This window comes from Staurois parvus, unplaced genomic scaffold, assembly GCF_062004578.1.
Source record: "Staurois parvus isolate SC_StPar_1 unplaced genomic scaffold, SC_StPar_1.0 ptg000007l, whole genome shotgun sequence".
Taxonomy (NCBI): Eukaryota; Metazoa; Chordata; class Amphibia; order Anura; family Ranidae; genus Staurois; species Staurois parvus.
Window position 1 is genome coordinate 9,512,906 of NW_028317803.1, and position 19,937 is coordinate 9,532,842.

The 19,937-nt window shown below is 40.1% G+C and overlaps 1 protein-coding gene across 1 annotated transcript in view; it reads left to right on the plus strand.

Annotated features, from left to right (window-relative positions):
- The window catches only part of DIAPH3 (diaphanous related formin 3), a 1,068,692-nt gene that overhangs the window by 326,531 nt on the left and 722,224 nt on the right, over positions 1–19,937 (plus strand). Inside the window, exons 7-9 of the mRNA XM_089668393.1 lie at positions 9,093–9,162; positions 18,279–18,415; positions 19,036–19,141. Of these exons, the coding sequence (XP_089524519.1) occupies positions 9,093–9,162; positions 18,279–18,415; positions 19,036–19,141 (313 nt within the window). The remainder of the gene's footprint in view (positions 1–9,092; positions 9,163–18,278; positions 18,416–19,035; positions 19,142–19,937) is intronic.

Below are 19,937 nucleotides of genomic sequence, written 5' to 3' on the forward strand. Positions count from 1 at the left end.
GTTTTACTCTGACCACAGGCTCAAGCTCTTATAGTGTGGTGGCTCAACTCCCCAGCTATTTCAGCAGGCAGGTAATTTATTCCCCTGGGTTGGAAAGTTATCACAATGGATGTGAGCCAAATCTGCCTGATGTGGAGTTCTGGTCATGCTTTTCTTGTGGGAATACTAGTCTCTGGTGTTATTCAAGCTCACAATCAACATTTTGGAGGTTTGGATGATATGGATATCCTTACTTCGCTGATTTTTTTTACCAGATTCCCAATTCCAGATCTCGCAATTCTTTTTGTGTTTCAATAGTTTTTATTAATTTTTAACAGTTTAACACAGGGGCTATGAATTGCACATAAAAAATAGAAAAAACAGTGCTCTAACACCAACAGAGCAAAAGGTGCGCCCACGCAGGGGCTATCAATGGCACTTATATGAGAAAACATTAGTATAACACTGATAGTAACTCAAACTAAAGGCAGCTATCCACTGCCACACAAAAACAAAAAAAAAGGAAAGAAAGGAGAAGTACAAAAGAAAAAAAGATTACAAAACCAAGAGCAGGGGTCCAAGAACGCCAATACCGAACAACATCACATTCCCAGTCTAGCCGGGGGGGACGTGGGAAAGGCATATTGCAACCATGGCTCCCATATTTTCAAGAATTTACGTTGGGAGTCATTGCAGATACTTGACATCTGTTCATTGAGCATCATAGTGGTCATATGGTCCCGCACCCCCTGAAGAGGGACAAACGGGGTCTTCCAGGCCTGAGCAATTGTTCTAGTGGCCGACAAAAACAAATAGGAAGCCAAACTTCTGCTGATGAGCCAAGAGGCCCGGTATGGGACAATGAAGCAGAGCATCCTGGCATATGGAAAGAAGGAACAAGGTGAAAAGGAGGCCAAACACATGAGACCAAAAATGAAACCGTCTCGGTCATGACCACCAGATATTCAGTAGATCACCACGATGGCCACAACCCCAAAAGCATCGATCACTGCAGGCAGTGTTCGCCTGGGCCAAACGAGCCGGAACCCAATATCAACGAAACAATACCTTGTATGCTGCCTCCAGCGTGGTCGTATTAAACGAACATTTAGCTATAAGCGACCAGGCCCTATTCCAGTCCTCCAGATCTACGACTGCCCCCAGGTCACACTCCCACTGAACAACATATGAAAGAGAAGTATGCGCCGTGTGTCAGTTCAAAGCTGCATAAAGAAGGGAAATAAGACCCGGGGTACCCAGACGCTGTTGGCAAAGGAGTTTAAAGGCAGATTTGTGGTACGGGAAAGCAGAAGTGCCCTGCAGTGAAATCAGCCAATGCTGCAATTGAAGGTAATAGAAAAATTCCGCCGAAGAGACATCCCGTAACTCCCGAAGAAAGTTCTAGTTAGGGAAGGACTGAGAAATCAAAAAGTGTTGAACCTGCGAAAAACCATTGGCCACCCACTAAGAAAATGCCCTTGGTTGGTCTAAACCCAATGGAAAGAGAAAGAGAGGGTTTTTAGTAATTGGGAGCAAAGGCAAGAAAGGTGACATCAGGCCACTGGAGTACCGTACTGAGTCCCACACTTGTAAGCCATAGAGCAAAATCGGACTCAGTGCCATAGGGCGCAGGACAGGGGGAAGCCATAGAAGCGTCGATGTCTCAATAGGGACACAATTAGGTAGTTCCAACAGGACCCAGAGAGGAACGTCTGAGGAAGCATGCAACATAGACAGCGGGGCAATCTGGCTTGCCTGATAATACTTTGTTACATTAGCAACTCCAAGACCAGCCTGGAGTCTATGAATAAACGTATTTCTGGACACTCTGGGGCGCTTATCGGCCCAGATAAAACGCATAATCTTTGTCTGAATCAGCCACAGAAAATGAGGAACCCGCACTGGGAGGGTGCAAAAATAGTATAACAATTTTGGCAAGATGGTCATTTTCACTGAATTAACCCGTCCTATCCAAGACAGTTGCGGAAAATGCCAAGAGTGCATAAGAGAGGACACAGAGCGAAGCAATGGTTAATTATTTGCAGCAAACAATGAGTCATAGGTGGGGGTCAAGCAAATGCCTAGGTATTCAAGAGAAGAGGAAGCCCATTTATAAGAGTAGTAGGACTGTAGGTGCACAACCAAATCTGAGGCCAAAGTAATATTGAGAGCGACCGTCTTATCCAAATTAATACGGAGACCCGAAATCAAGGAGAAGCGCTCAAGAACCTATTGCAAATTTGGAAGCGTTGTCAGGGGATTAGTGAGAGTCAAGAGAGCATTGTCCGTAAAAAGGTTCAACTTGAACTCCTGTCCCACGTATGGAACCACCGATACAATAAAATCGGTCCTGAGCGCCAAAGCCAGCGGCTCAAGCTCCAGGACAAAGAGCGCCGGGGACAGGGGGCAGCTTTGTCTCGTCCCTCGCCAAATAGAAAAGAGATCTGAAAAAATACCAAGCGTACTTAACGGAAGCCGAAGGGGAAGAATACAAAGCTTGAATCCAAAAAAGAATAGAATCCCCAAAACCACAACGAGACAGTACAAACCGCAGATATTCCTAGGATAGACAATCAAAGACTAAGGACAGTAAGAATCCCGGGATATTCGGCTGTTGTAGAAAATGTATAAGATGGACCACCTTACGAACGTTACCTCCCGCCTGCCTCCCAGGGATGAAACCTACTTGGTCACTGTCTCCCAATTCTTTTTAATTTTTGGCTGCTGTGATCTAATTTCTGTTATAGAGTGGATTCCGTCCTACTGAATGCAGGAACATAGTCACCAAGGAGACACAAAAAGCCTGTCAGTGATAAGAGGTGGAATAAATTCTTCGGTGGACAGTGGAACTTGTTGTCTTAAGTTAATATTCTCAACCTCACAGCTTCCTTTTGTAAGTTGAATTCCTGGTTTTTGATTTCAGATGAGTCATATGTACTCTGTTACCATCATCAGACTGATTAGACAAATCATTGTCCAGGTATATGCCTTAAGCATTTCTGTTACAGCTTATGCTGGCCATAAATGGATAAAATTTCAGATGGTTCAGCAAGGACCAGCTAAGATTTGATCCAGCTATGGGCAAGCTGGTTGTACTGAAGTTGTTTCATCAATCAACTTCAGTACAGCCAGCTTGTCTGATTTTTTTGCATTAGTGATCGACACAATAGCACTGCGGGAGAGATTCCCCCATCAATCCTGACTGACTAAGCGATTTGCAGGAAAGAAAATGGCATAATCTATGGCTTGCTTTACACAACTAGAGCAGTGAGCGCAATTTTGCGAACCGGATCTCTTTTATCATGTCTGTAAACTGTCATCTGAGTTTTGGTTTATATCTTTGCAGAGTTTTCTGGTTAGATGTGGCCACATCAGCAAATACTAGTTTTGGTGTGATGTTCTGCAAGAGGCTTTGTGCACTTTATTTACTGTTGTTTGTTTTATTGTTGGCGTGTGTCCCATCTTTTTATAGACTGCTTTTAGATGTCCTATCATGTCAACTGTAGAAGTGCTGTGTCGGAGCTATTGAGATTATTTTGTACTCTCCATAAAATCCTATTTTCTGTTATTTGTGGAGCATGTTGCCAGTATTTATTTATTTTTTTGGTGTTTGACATTGTCTCACACTTTTACTGCATTGGTTTGAGTAGATTTGGTAAGGGTGGAGCTATAGGAAGTTGAGGTTGGCCTTTTTGATTGCTTAGGCAGATCGACGTTTGGCCAGGTCCTGCTGAACTGGTTGAATTTTGGTCCATGTATGGCTGGCTTTAGTATCCAGTCTCTTTGTAGACTGTAGTATTTGTCCCTCAATGAAAACTAAAGTAAAAGGCATTTTATGGTGAATATAAAAATACCATATTTATCACGGTCTGTGCCGCATCAGATAAAGTTCTCCCTCCTTTCTGGTACTTTCGACACCAGCAGATTTTATTCACCTTTTGTTTAGAAAGCAAGCCTATCTGTTAGAAGCATTACCACTTTCTCTTTAGTTAATTGTTTAGCTAGGTCATTTTCTCTGTAACACTTTTTCTGAGCTCTAAATATTTGATACAGATTTAAATGTTCAATTATTCTATGCGTTCAATGTCAGTCATGCAGTGTTTCTTTACTTTACTCTCGGGCTTAGCCCTTAGCTTTCACGTATGCCCTCATGTTTAAGTGCTTTCCATACTCTAAAATGTTATTTCAAACCTCTTATTCCCTTGATGTATTTAAATTTCTGTATTACCTCTATCCTCATTCAAGTTCTGAAAGAATACTTGTATCAAAGCCTACGATATCATGTAAAAGATAACACAAGTTTAAATATACTTTTCTTTAGCAGTTCTGAATAATGCATTTAACAAACCCTTTGTCCAACTGATGTATGTCAGTTTTGTGCCCTGAACCATTTATAAGCATTTCCAATTGTTTTAAGTTCAGTCTTTAGAAAATGCAATCAAGTAAATTCATCCTTATTATAATTTTCCTCTTCTCACATTTAATAAATGAGTCCCTTAGCGACCAATTTCATAATATTTGGCTGGAAATTGCAGTGCACTTGAATAATCCCCTAGTTCTCAAATATACCCTTTAAATCTATTTCCAAAGTTGATAGACTCATGTAAAATGGGATAGGGAGAAGAATGTTGAACACAAAGATGTAAATTATGCCAGCTATCTTACTGACTAAAACTAATAGTATAAAGGTATTTTTTGCGCTTGGTGAATGTTTGGATGCAACACACTGACAGCTGGAATACACAACCAACTATAGAAAAGTGTATAGTGTCATAAAAAGTTATTGCCCATAATTTCAGTCAATGTACACTTGAGACATTTCTGGAATTAATGCATGAAAAAAGTATTCAAATACATTTAAAAAATACCTGCATGCAACTGTGCAAATGAGTTTGTATCAAACAGCGCATACAAAAATTGGAACAAAACGTGCCAAGCCAATGAAGTAAATCAAGACTTTAAATGGGACACCATACAACACTCTGCCTCGTATTGAAAGATGTTGATCTCTAGTTATAGAGATCAAAAAGCATTCCCTGTGTATATGCCTTTAAGAGCCACCCATGTGAGCCAATGAGGTCCTTAGACATTCCATCCATCTGGACACTGTAGGGTCAATGGTGCAGCACGGTATACATATTGTTAGAAAAGAGCCAAAGGAGCAAGCATAGTGTTATACCACCACACAAGTTTATTTCAATAATTTACAGACAGAGACTTACGGAGTAATGGATACAGAGTAGCACAGACTCCGAAAACCGCCACACTATATAATCATAGCATGATGTGATGTCATTGGCTAGGGCGGTGACCCATTTCCACTACCTGTAAAATTAATCCAACTGCTCTGATTACTTTTTACAAGAAGCTGAATCGCCAGCTCTAAAATATATATCTGTCAACGCTGCAGCGATGGCCGAGATATCACTCTTCCCATCCAAGGACATTCAGGTACGTCCAATGGACAGGAGGTGGTTAAGCTGAATGGGTTGTTTTACAAGGTGAGGGTTCACATATACTTTAAGGCAATACATTTTTTTTTTACATTTTGGATAGAGCAAAGGAAGGTTATAACCCCTGACAGGTTTTTTTCCCTTCATATGTTTCCCTTCACTTTCTTCCTGATAGTGTAGGTAGCCAGAAGTGAAGGGAAATCCCCACATTAAGGGAAATTATTGGTCTCTGGTCACCAGGAGCTCCAGAACTAGTGTACCCATTGGAATATCCCCCCCCCCCCATTCTTCTCATGACCACTCAAATTTTGGTTTTTTCTTCTACTTTCAGTGATAATGGCCACCAGGACAAATAGAGTGGATGAGCTGCCCCAACAAAGACACAGACAACAGTAAAAATCTGACTGGTGTTCTAATTCCTCTCTACCCGTTTCAAAAGAAAAAGAATAAATAAAATAACTGGTCTTGAGGGTCAACTAATGTACATGTAGAAGTTTGACATCTTTTCACATGGGGCTTTCTCTTATGTTTTGTAGATGGGAAAAAAAAGTTAGCAAGCATGTTATACTTACCCGCTCTGTTCAGTGGTTTTGCCTCAATCCTCCACTTCCCGGGTTCCCCGCTGGTGCTCCAGGCCCCTCCCTTCAGTCGGTTACCCCTAGAACAAGCAGCTTGCTATGGGGGCACCCAAGCAAGCTCGCTCCTGTGCTGATGCTCTGTGTGTCCATTTGCACTCAGAGCTGTGTCTCGGCCCCGCCCCCTCTCCATCGCCATTAGCTCATTGACTGTTATTGACAGCCAATGGCTCCCTCTGCTGTCTCAGTCAATGAGGAGGGAGAGTTTCCTGAGTGCCAAGGCTCTCATGCACATTGCTGGATCGCAATGAGGTTCAGATAAGTTTTAGATGTGGGGTGGGGCTGGAGGGACTCCTGCACACAGGTTTTTCACGTTCATGCATAGAATGAGCCTTTACAACAACTTTAAACAAATTAACAAACAAATTATTGCTTTTCACGGGTAAGTAAACCACAAAAAGGTATAGTTCTTAAACTTGGTCTAAATATGTCTCTAATACATGGACTGTAGTAGTAATATTTTTAAAACCTTACCAAAGTACTATGTGACTCATGGCTGCATAATTCCAGCATCCTAAAACCATGCACCTTTTGTTTGATTTTTTTGTTTTGTTTTCTACAATCATATGATTTGATTGAAGCCATATTAGTGTACTTGCAACAAAAGCAACTGAGTACTGTCCATAATATTTTTTGCACCAACAAGCTTTCAAGGTGTTCCTTCTTTTCTTGGTCCAACATAGTTATACACAATGTTTATGAAAAAAATTATAAAGTTATATAGGACAGTCTCTGGGGGAAAAAAAAGTCACTTGCACACTTGTTAAGATAAGGAAAATAGTGTACTATGGAATGAAATTTCTATTCCAGTTCACAAAATCAAAAATATTTGGTTGAGTTCCTTGCATTGAATGAGGTACGTAACATTACTGGAGGAACAGTACCATATGAACCTGTAATATTTGACTGTATGGTTTGCAACATTAGTGATTGAAAGTTTTGCTTCTGTGTGTGTCCCTGTAATTGGAAGGGAGTTTTATGTTAATTTTATTTGTGTCTAGGCTCTGGTGGTTGCTTGAAAGCAACCACTGGGGGGGAGGAGGGTTGGAATACTTATTTCAGAGGGTCATCCTCTGTTATGATGGTTTGCAGCTCTTTGATTATGTTTCTTATCCCTTTTAGTACTGAATTGTATTTGGTTACTAGAGGTACATGGCTATTTTCTTTTCTTCTCCTTTTGTACTGGAGAGGTTATTTTTGGGTTTTCAAGTCAATGTTTATGCTTGTACTGATGATTTTGTTGCTGTAACCTTGCTTATGGAATGATTCTGCTAGTACTCTTACATGTTTCCATATTCAGGGTCAGAGCATATGTAGCGATATGTGGGCTGTCCACATTTAGTCAGTGTGCGTGTGTGTGTGTTTTTTTTTTTTTTTTTTCAATTGATCCTCTTAAGATTTTGCTAAAGCCGGCCATAGATGTAGTAATTTTCTTTCCTGCAACTACAGGTTGCAGCAAAGAAAATCACTTGATTCCGGATTGTGTTGATGGGGGAATTCCTCCCACAGAGCCATTGTGCTCTCCCTCTGGGGAGCAAGGGGAACCGTCCCGACCGGGAGCACACAGTGATTACTGCTAGCGGCTATATTAGCTACTAACAATAATCGCATGTAAAATCCAACAGTCTAATTGTACCCAAGTTGATTGATAAACTTGGGTTGATTGATAAACTTGGGTACATTCAACCTGCCCATACATGGTTCGAATCTCAGCTGGTCCCTGCTGAACCATCTGATATTCTAACAGTCTATGGGTGGCCTAAGACACTGGGGTTGATTTACTAAAACTGGAGAGTGCAAAAACTAGTGCAACTCTGAATAGGAACTAATTGACTTCCAGAATTTTTTTTTTTCCAAATTGTAATTGAGCAAGCTGAAGTTAGAAGCTGATTGGCTACCATGTACAGCTGAACCAGATTTTGCATTCTCCAGTTTTAGTAAATCAACACAAACAAAACAGTGTGGTTGTTTCAAGGGGCACAATACAATAGTACTTAAACAAAAATGAGCTGCATGGTCGAGTTGCCAGAAAAAAACTTTTACTGCACCAATTCCACAAGCAAACCAGTGAAGCATGTCAAGGTGGTGTTGGGAATATTGTAACCAGGATTTTTTGTGACATTGGCACAGTAAAGGCTTCTTTCTGGCAAATCAACTATGCAGTTAATTTTTGTTTAGGTATTGTGCTCCTTGAAATAACCACATGCCCTTTTCCAGAGCAGTCTGTCTTCCTACTGAGGTTACCTTTTCTTTGTATGCCAAACAATTCTTCTGGCAGTTGTGGCTGCAAACCTGACCTTGGCTTTGTATCAAGAGATCACCAAATTTTCCACTTATTAATAAGTGATTGAACAGTACTGACTGGCAAATTCAAGGCTTTGGATATCTTTGTATATTTGTTTCCATCTTTAAAAAGTTCCATTACCTTGTTACACAGGTCTTTTGACTGTTCTTTTCTGCTCCCCATGCCCCAGTATCTAGCCTGCTCAGTGCATCCACAGGAGAGCTAACAAACTCACTGACTATACACAGACACTAATTGCAATTTTAAAAGCCACAGATATGGGAAATTCACTTTTAATTGCCTTTTTAACCTGTGTGTGTCACCTTGTATGTCTGTACCAAGGCTAAATATATAATATATATAGTGTATGTAAATTTTGATCAGGGCATTTAAGTGATTTATTTTATAATTCTGAGAATGTGCACAACCGCGTGTGTGTGCATGTATATGTGTGTGTGTGAAAAATGCCTATTTGTAGTATTAGGAAAGAGACAACTAGACCTAAAACTGTTTTCAGAGATTCACCATTCAGAAATTGAAGTTTTGAGCACTTGCAATGAAATATTGGTGCAGGGCATGTCTTCCCCCTCCCCCCCCGGAATAATGATCAGGTTTATAAATTTTAATAAATATGTTATCCACATGTACATGAATATGCACTATGTATATTTGAAGTTATGTTTTGCTTTTATTGTTTGTAGATTATTCTCTGAATTGACTAATTTTTCAAATCTCATTCAGCCATGAGAAAATAGAGAAACAAATCCAGCACAAAGTCATACAGTGCCTCAAGGCATTTATGAACAACAAGGTAAATTATACACTGTAAATAATAAATACTGTTGTATATTCTATGTTTTGCGTTTTGCATGTTTCCGATCTTGTAAACTCTCCAGCTGTTATTGTTAGCAGTTGTGAAAACACATCATGCATTGTTTGTGATTACTTTTAACATTGTCTTTGTCTTTTACGGCCATGTTATTTCATACCTTTTAAAATAAACTAAATAAAAAAAAAAAAAATCCACAAATTTCAAGCAGTGCCTCAGCAATTTTCAAACAGTAACTTTTTAAAACTGCTGGGAGGACCTCTGTCAAAGTAAACATTTAATTGAAATTCTGTGGCCAAACTACCCAAAAGTTTTAGTTGCATCAGATGTTCCATTTGCAACACACAGGTTGACTTATTAAAAGGAAATAGACTGTTCACTTTGCAAGATCTATTGAACTTTGCAGTAGGTATTTGCAAACTGAATTTTCACCACATTCACTAAGCTCTCAGAAAAACTTCCTTGCAAAGTTACTAGTCTATTTACCTTTAGTAGGTCAACCCCACTGTCTGCAGATAAATCTTTATTACCAGCATAATAACGCAGTTTTAAAACCCCAACCAAAAATGTATTGTATTGCAGCTGTTATTAGAATTATTCTAATTATTAGATGTGGCGGTCATATTAGTTTTAATTTTATAGGCTTTTTTCCCGTCTGTTTTCACCTGGCCATCTGGCCATTAACATACCTAGAGTGCCTACTCTCTGGATGAAGGAGCAACAGGGACATCTTTGGACAGCTGCATTCTCAGTCTTTGGAAGGGGAGTGTTGGAGGCACTAGCAGATTTAAATACTCTTAAGTAATTGAAGCCAAACTTCAGCAAACACTTGTTTAAGCCGTTAATTTTACATAAAAACTGAGAATTGTAAGCAGCCCTGTCAGTGTTAAATGGTTCGTCCCAGCTCCCTAACTGCTACACCTTCAGGACAGATTGCTCTGTTGAAAATAGCAGGCTTACTAGCAGGATCACCAGGTGAACATAAAGGAAATAAAGTAAAAAAAGAAGATGAATGCAGCCCTCACATCTAAAAATTAATGTCACTTTAGTTTTATGCTGCCAGGTATTTAAATATATTACATGTAGTGAGACTTTTTCCAACATTAGCATACTGTAATAATTTAATTTGAGTCAATTTAGAAATTTGACAAGATGTGAGAAAAGTGTCAGTCAGGTTGAGGCTCCATCATCTAGGTTCACATATTTTCTTCTTGCGACTCGCCCAAAACATTCTGCAAAACTGGCAAATCGCTTCATGCTTGTTCAGGTGCCATTTATTTTCAGTAGCACCTAAACGCGGGTGCAATTCTGCCAAAAACAAGCAGCTTTGCGTAGTGCAGTTTGCGCGATTGCAACATAATATATTGCACGGCAAATGAGGCATAATTGCACCACGTTTTTTGCCATTTTGAAATGAATGGTACCTGAAAAAGATTGGAGTGATTTGTCAGTTTTGCAGAGCGTTTTGGGATCACAGGCAGAATCACGGTGATTCTGCCCACGATACAAAACACCTACATGTTAATGAAGCCTTAGATTATATTTATTTCCATCAAATCTTGTTTAGAGAAACAAGTTTAAACAATTTTCAAATTTCCTTTTTTTTTTTGCATCTAGATGCATAATAGAGCATCAACTCCAAAAAGTGTCCAAACTTGAGCTAAAATAGACCTTGTTTTCGTAGACTTTGGAGGTTGTTGTGTTTCACTTGTTTTTTTTTCTCTGATAGGAAAATATTGGGTGAGATAATGTACCCCTTTAAACATATATGGTGCACTTCCACCTAGAACCCTTTTAAGGTACTCAGGGGCTTCTTCACGTCATTTCACCATGAAGATACGCTACAGCTGGATTGCTGCATTCTCTTTCTGGACACCCTTACCTTATATTTTGTACCCTACTTCATGAGTACCCCACAGCAGAATACCCTGTAGCTATGGCGGAGAACATTTGCTCTGCTGAAGGCCAACACAACTCTCAATCTCACCCTGGCAATCTACCTCTTTCATCAGAGCAGGAACTGGCTCTAACACCAATCTCTGCATCTAATTATTGCTCTATTTCAGGCATACTACAAGTAGCCTATTTAACAAAAACAAAATTTTCTACAGTATGTCACAATTTCTTGGACAAATAACTGCTTTAACACTGCCATCTTTGTGCAGTACACAAAAATGCCTCTTCTTCATGCCTCTGCTCCTACTCCTGTTTTTCTGAGACACATCCCGATATGCCTGCCCTAGACGAGGCAGACATAGAAGGGAATGAGGAGGACATAGAGACAGTATTGGAGCTAGATCCTGAAGATTTTTCTTCCCTGGAATGCTGCTATTTTGAAGGAACTTCATGCCACATGCCTTCTTGGCATTGTGTAGCTTTATTCTACTCGGTCTTTCCATTCCTCTTTGGGTCCAAAGGGACCTGCACAATCTTTCAAAACATTGTCCGCTCATGAACAGATGTGATTGCATCACTTCAGACAGGAATTTCACTCACCTCCAGATTCTTTGCCGAACTCTTTCCAGTGGAAAGAGAGTTTGCATAGAATTGGTCTATCTCTGTTGTTTATCCTGCTTTTTCAGTACTAAACAAACATCTCACTGTACCTACTGAAGATGTTCATTCTCAAAGATTCTGCAGACAGAAAATATGAGACACTCTTAAAACTTAACTTCAGGTTTGATTGAATTTTAAAGCTGAAGTACACTGCATCCAAGCACCACGAATGAACAATGCTATTTAATCCATGTCTCCATGCTTTGTTTTTCTGAGAAATCGCGTAAAAAAACAACTCCCTAGCATTTCTAATAGTGGTCATCTTGAGTAAGGGCAGATGATTCATGTAGAATTTACGTCTTGGAATCCATCTGCCTTTAGCTCAGGCACACAGAAAGTGCTTAGCTGGGGAAACCCCTCCTGCCCCCCCCCCCCCCCCCGAAGACTTCTGGAGTTTAAAACTAGTAAATATGATATTCTTTACTATCTATTTAATAATGCTAATAGTTCATTTGGACCAGCTTGGTTTCCAACAAAATATTTTAAGTCGAACCTGGAATTGGGCTTTAAAGGCTCTTCACTCTTGCAGGTCCAGCCCTTCAAGCATCTCTGCACTTTTGTGTGGACACCTGTCATGAGATAGATTTCCAGAATGGCTCTAATCTTTCACATGTGCAGAATCTTGTGGCTAAAATTCTGGACAACTGAAGCTGTCTATTAAAAACACCTCATATGTGTGCCTTTTCAAGGAAGACCTCTTTTAGGAGAGGCTCTTGACCAATTCATCAAAGTTATCTTAAAAGGGAAGGTTTTACTCCCACAGTGGAAGGTCCCAAACCTCCCATCCTCAGGAGACTCCACCTACTCAAAATACAGAGCTTTTAATGGCTCTACCCAGGCTTCATGTTCAAGACCTAAGTTCACCATTCCTTTCAGCACAAAGGTTGGCCCACAAAGCCCAGCGAGTTTCCCATAGCCTTCTTCCCAATGAAGGAGTATCCTTACTCCTAAGAGTGGGGGATGTTTGTTACAGTTTTATTCTCACTGGGTCACAGACGTTTCAGTTGGGTACTAAATGGCGTTCAATACTTACCCCTTCACCACTTTTCTTCTTTCAAATCAACCATAAAATGCCCAAGGACAATCAGATTTGCAGAATGCACTGAACCAGCTCTTGTACCAGCGAGTAGTTGTACAAGTACCTGCATTAGACAGGTTGAAAGGATTCTATTCAAAACTGTTTATGGTACCTAAACTCAGCAGGGGCATTCATCCTATTCTGAATTTAAAATTCCACAACAAATACCTTCAAATTCCATAATTTTGCATGGAATCTGTAAGGTCTCTAATTGCCTCACTGAGTTAAGGGGAACATGTGGCATTCGTAGACATCCAAATTACCTATCTATATGTTCCCATATATCCACCTCATCAGCACTTGCTAAACTTTTCAGTAGCAGACAATCCCTTCCAGTTTATCGTACTGCTCCCAGTGTATTCACAAAGGACTTAGCACATCTTCTTGTCCTTCTCAAAATTCTAGGCATCCAGGTCGGAGGCTGTCTAAAAGACATTCTCCTAAAGGACTCCTCTCCCATCAAGCTTTCAACAAATGTCCACAGGATCATTCAGATGCTCCAGGCTTGAGGGGGGAAGGGTTTGGGTGGGGGGGTTTAGTTATTTACAAAAAGGGAAAAAAGAACTTGGTCTCCAGCCTGCTTTTCTCCTGGAATATTTCAGTCTAGTCCTGGACACATCCAGAAAGGAGAATTCTTTCTCTCAGAGCCCATGCTCAAGGATTAAGGTAAAATGACATCCTGCAATGAGAGAAAATAGGAAAAATCCTTAAAAAAGATAAAACGTTAGTGAATAAAGATAAATTGTTTATATTGTTGTGGCTTTTTTTTTAATTTTTGATTTTCATTCAGACTGATGAAGCACGCAAATCAATTTTTGTGCATCTAGTGTTTATCCTATAATAGATTTCTCCATGAGATTTGTAGACCTGATTGTAGCCTCCTTTGAGGCTGTACCATTTGCTCAATTTTATCCATGAGCTTTCCAGCACAATATCCTGTGGATCTGGAACAGGCATGCTCTTTTTCTTGATTTACCCATGCTCCAAGCAAGGGAACTCCCTATGTTAATATATTCCAAAGACAGTCTTAACAATAGGGAGATCTTTCGTTCCTTCACTGGAAATGTTTAACATTAGATACCAGTCTTTCAGGTGGGGAGAAGTTTTCTATGGTTGTCTTTTGAAACCAAGCTTGCCAGCAATATCCTGCAGCTCAGAAGAGTTTAGATGGCTCTGCAACATTTGACCTCCCTTCTGAGAGTACACCCAATCAGGATGCAACCTAACAATGTCATAGCTGTGGCCTATATCAAGCATCCAGGGGGCACAAGAACCAGACAACCTTGAAAGAAGCAGGTCAGGTAATCTCATGAATTGAAACTTACTGTCCAGTGATCCCTGGATACCAAATCTCAGGAGTGTAAAACTGGAAAGTAGACCACCTCTGTCTCTAGCAACTAGATAAAGGGGTTATGGGACAGACATCCTCAATCTGATGTCAGAAATGGGGACTCCGAATGTAGATATCCTAGCCTTCAGATTTAACAAACTTTCTCTCTTTGTAGCCAAGACAGAGTATCCTCTAGGCCAGGCTAATCTCTGTTTTCCCATTAGTGCTAATTTTGCCACAGCTGCTCCACAAGATAGAGTGAGAGATAAAAACTTTGTTTCTAATCACACCAAACTAGCCTGGTACACAGACAAACTGAGGCTTGTAGCACACAATCCCTTGTCTCTTCCCAAGATCTGTTATTTCAAGGCCCTCCATTCCTTTCTGTTTCAGTTCAGAATGTTGGCGGGTACATTAGGCATATATTTCTTATACCATATGGGCTTACGTACTCGCCCACAAAGTGCTAATCTACATTGGGTTGCTGAGAGAGAGGAGGAGACTCCTGGTCTGTCAGTAAATTAGGTCAAATAAGCGGAACAGACCAGAAGTCTTCTGTTTGTCTAATGACGTGCACATCAGTGGGCGGTTCAGACCGGGAGTCTGAGACTCCTGGGTCTGCCCACTTCATCAGGCAGGGACTGAATTGCATCTTTGCTCACTTTAAGAAACTACAGTCGGGCAGAGACCCGAACGATGGCTGCGGGAAAACAGGGCATGTAATGCACCTCAATTTTCTTGTAGAAGATGTACTGGGGGAAAAAAAATGTCAAGATCTTTGCTGAAGGTAGGAAACCACCAGCGCTTACACAGAAAACCATTTCTGCCTGGAGTTCTTCTTTAACTTGGTTCTCTCTGCCCTGCAGAGACCACCCTTTGAAACCATCAGAGATATTCCCTTAGATGACTTCTCCTGCAGTGTAGCCTTTTTGGTTGCTATCATGTCTGTCAGATGTCTTCCCTCTGTAAGGATCCATTTCTTATACTTCATAAAACAAATGTTGTCCTTCAACCAAGAGCATTCTTTCTTCCCAAGAAGGCATCAGTCTTCCACCTCAATGAGAACACCAAAGCAAATCACTCTTCATTGTCTACATTTAATCAAAGCTATTAGAGTCTATCTCAAAACTACAGCAACGATCAGGGAGAGAGATTGTGTACTAAAAGAACCACCTAAAACTCCTCATAAAACACAACTCTCTACACAATTGTACATCAGTAAAAAAGTGACCAAATCTTCTTTACAGTAGGCAATGAAATCCATGGAAATACTAATGTCTCTTAATCCAAACAGCAATCCGCTTAGTGTCAGGCCGAATATTCAAAATAGACAAACATATTATTCTTCATTAAATGTGACATCCACCCCAGAAAGTGTTCATTTTTTTTTCCCTCAAAAATAATGGTGTGACCACAAAAGTGCTTCCTTTCACGAAAGTCAAGGCTTTAGGATACACAGATTGTTAAAGAAATTCAGATGACGACTCCCAAACATGTTATACTTTCCTGCTCTGTGCAATGGTTTTGCACAGAGAAGCCCCGATCCTCCTCTTCCCAGGTTCCCCACTTGTGTTCCTGTCAGCCACCCCCCCTCTCTCACCCACCGAGTTACCACCATAGCAAGCCACTTGCTATCGGGGGCACTCATACGTGCATGCTCCCGAGCCCCAGCTCTGTGTGAACATTAGCCACAAAGAGTGGAACTTGACCCGGCTCCGGCTCCCTCTCACTGGCTGTGATTGACATCAGCGGTAGCCAATGGTGTCTGTTGCTGTGTCTGAGCCAATGAGAAGTCAGAGAGCCATGAGAGCAACTACTCTTGTGCACATTGCTGGATCGAGATCTGGCTCAGGTAAGTACAGTATAAGGGGGGCTGGCGGGGGTAGCTTCATACAGAAAGTTCTTTACATTCATGCATAGAATGCATTATTAAGGGAATTAAATGTCTGTCTTTAGAACCACTTTAATGCTACTCATTTCTCAGAAGGAATGTAAAACAGGAAGTCCGCATAGTGTAATATGGTAAAACACACATTTATTAAAAGCAATGTTGCACTTACAAAAGCAAAAAACTATTTCAAGACTGCACAGACTAACAGCTTTTCCCAGAAGGCAGAGGCACTTTCGCAGCACTAGACATACAGCCGACCATGTTGCATGTGAGAATCCTTCACTTTGCTTTCTAGTCACACACACCCTGTTAAGCTCCACCCCCCAACAGGTTTCGTTGTTCTGATGACTTTGGTTAAGAGGGTTGGTGAATGTCAGCAGAGGGAAGCATTTTTGTCGACACACCATTGTTTTTGAGAAGAAGATTGATATGAATATCTTTTGGGGTGGATGTTCCATTTAATGAAGAAGTAAATACTGTACTTGTTTAATTTATATTTCAAACACTTGGTCTAACCGTAAGTGGATTACTCTTTGGATTAAATGACATTTTTTGCAGGGGATATCACTGCACATTGTGAAAAAGATGTAGACACTTTACTACTGATGCATACTTGTTTAGACTGATATATTTTATGAGAGATTTTGGTACACATTACTGAGGGGTGTTACTAAGGTTGCACACTGGGGATTTTAAATTATTTAATATTCTTTTTTGTATTTGGAGATAGATATATTATACACACAGTATATACACAATTTTATATACACAGTGGAATTTGTCATGCTTCATCACATCACAGAGAGTCAGATTCCCTATTTATGCTCTCCTAGGACCTCACAAGGGACACCCTGTTTCCAAGTCCACTATTGCAAGATGGATAAGATATCTGATTGCTAGAGCTTGCACTCTCAGACAAAACTTTGTGCTTTTACATAAAAGCCAAAGTAGACTTTTTAGGATCCATTTTTCCTTTATACACAAAGGACACCATTCACAAGGGACTATCTACGGACTGTCATAATATTCTTTCCCTTCCCTTTCCACTTAGCTACCTATACATACATAGTGCCATAATATCGTGTTTTCTTGTGCTTTTACGTGCCTATTTCATATTGTTGGGAGTTTCAAGGACATTTCAGCACCAGACTGTTGTAGCTCAGCTTTGTAAAGCTACCACTTGCTCCTTTGTTCATGTTCTTAAAGTTCTACCAGGTGGATATCCAATCATCTTCTGCAGATGTGGTTTTCGGCCACAAGGTTCTTTCAGCAGCACTCTGAAGTTGGTTCTTTTTGACCTGTGTTGTTGGGCCTTTTGACACAGTTCTGTTTGCCTAGTTGTTGGCCACCCTTCTCATTCTCTGCTTGATACTTTCCCAATGTGTCTGGTTACTTTGCTTGTGTCCTGTATTGTACAATTTAAGATAGGAATTTTGGCTTACTTTCAACTTCCATTTCTTGGAGTACAGGACACAGGCCACTCTCCCTTTCATTTCTTGATTACTCTGTCTTCTTTGCTACAAAATGGAGGACTCACAGAGTGGGGTAGGGTTATAGGGGAAGCACCCAGGGGGCATGTCCTCTAAATCTTTCCCAGTGTCCAGTCACCTCAAAGTACATACCTGTAACACAGGGTCTATGAGTATTATGTCCTGTACCCCAAGATGGAATTTACAGGAAATTCAAAGTTTCTCTGTATGTGTGTATGTATACAGTGAAGGAAATAAGTATTTGATCCCCTGCTGATTTTGAATGTTTGCCCACTCACAAAGAAATGATCAGTCTAAAAATCGAATGGTAGGTGTATTGTAACACTGAGAGACAGAATAGCAACAACAATTTCAAAAGAAATGCATGTCTAACAAATTATGCACTGATTTGCATGTTCATGAGGGAAATAAGTATTTGATCCCCTTCACAAAACATGACTTAGTACTTGGTGTCAAATCCCTTGTTGGCAATCACAGAGGTCAGACGTTTCCTGTAGTTGGCCACCAGGTTTGCACACTTCTCAGGAGGGATTTTGGCCCACTCCTCTTGGCAGATCCTCTCCAAGTCATTAAGGTTTGGTGGCTGACGTTTGGTAACTCGAACTGTCAGCCCCCTCCACAGATTTTCAATCAGATTGGCAGGGGATCATATACTTATTTCCTTCACTGTGTGTGTGTGTGTGTGTGTGTGTGTGTGTGTGTGTGTATATATATATATAGCTCATCCCATCCCTATTTGTATATTTATTACAGTATGGCTTAGAAAGGATCATGGGCGAAGAAAGGAGCCTCTCTTTATTAGCCAAAGCCATGGATCCCAAACAGCCTAACATGATGACTGATGTAGTCAAGCTATTATCTGCAATTTGTATTGTTGGTGAAGAGAACATGTAAGTACTTCTTGGTTAGATGTTATTCACAATCATTTTGTTTTCTGTATTGTAACAGAATGCTTATCAATGATGAGACACACAGTTGGTTTGGTTTCAAAATATTTTACTGAATCTATCATTTTTAAGGATTTTTTTAATTTCATTTAATTTTTTTAATAGTTACAAGTTAATGTGTTCTCATCAATAACAATTACAATGTAATTGCTTTACCTCATCTGGGAGATATGCAACAATTGCATGGTAAGATGTTACCTTTGAAAAGTGAATTAATTATGCCTTGTTTGGTAGTGTATCTCTTACAGGACAGAAGTATACTGTTAACATGCAATAAATATTTTTTACCCTCACTTCTGTGCAAGAGTGAATTGGGATTTCTTATGTTCTTTGTTCCAAGCCATCTGCTTGAAGTGATTTAATTAGATTTGGTGAATTTATGAAGAATACTGAAACAAGACGATAACAAACAATACTGTCATCATAAACTTTGCTGTGTCCTTGCAGCAATCTGCTAAGTTTATACTTTTTTAGTGTTATAAATTGATTTTGAATTTTTGTGTTGGCTGTTTGTTACAATGACATTTTTATCTTATGCTATGATGTATCTTGTCGCCTTCTAGTTTGGAAAAAGTCCTGGATGCTATAACCACAGCTGCAGAAGAAAGGGAAATTGTTAGATTTAGCCCAATTGTTGGAGGACTACAACATCATTTTGTTCAGCTTCAGGTTTGTATTTCTATAATGTTTTTTCACACTCTGAAATATGTATTTTACACAGGCATGTTTAAAATTCAAAACAACAGTTGATGCTTTTACTTATTTAATAATTATTTTTCTTCTTACATTTTCCTGTCTATATCTGTATTTTTTAATGATGAGAAATCACTCCTTTGGCTTAAAGGATAAGTTCACATTTTTGGGCATTATACACCCATACTTTGTGTGGAACATGTTCAGCATCAGACCTCTCTCCCTCCGATCCCCCCTTGTGGCAGTAAGTTAGAGATCTTCTCCCGTACTCGCTTCCACAATAAAAAGAGAGCGCGGCTGTGCAGGGCTTCGCCCATATGGCTGCATTATTCACAATACCTGTGAAAAAATTAACTACAAGTACCGATAACCTTTGCGGCTGTCAGCTTGTAGTTTTCAATGAATTACCACTGTTGAGTGCTGTTCATTGAGTCATCCTGTCAGTGTAAAACTGCCTGCCCGGTTTTATTAAAAGGTGAACTTATCCTATAAGAACCTTTCAAAATATGGCACTTGGTGTTCATTTCCAATGGACGCTATGTACCCTCTGACACTTAAATGAAGTTATATAGCTTGGTTTGGGTCTGGTTTCAATAAACAGTGCTCGTCAGCATTCAAACTTTGTATATATATCCTAAGGTCAGCCATAGACTATTTGAAACCTGATGAACTGGCTGAGATTTGAATCATGTATGGGCAGGCTTAATATACCAAAGTTGATCAATCGATCAACCTGGGTACATCCAGCCTGCCGGATTTTACATGTGATTTT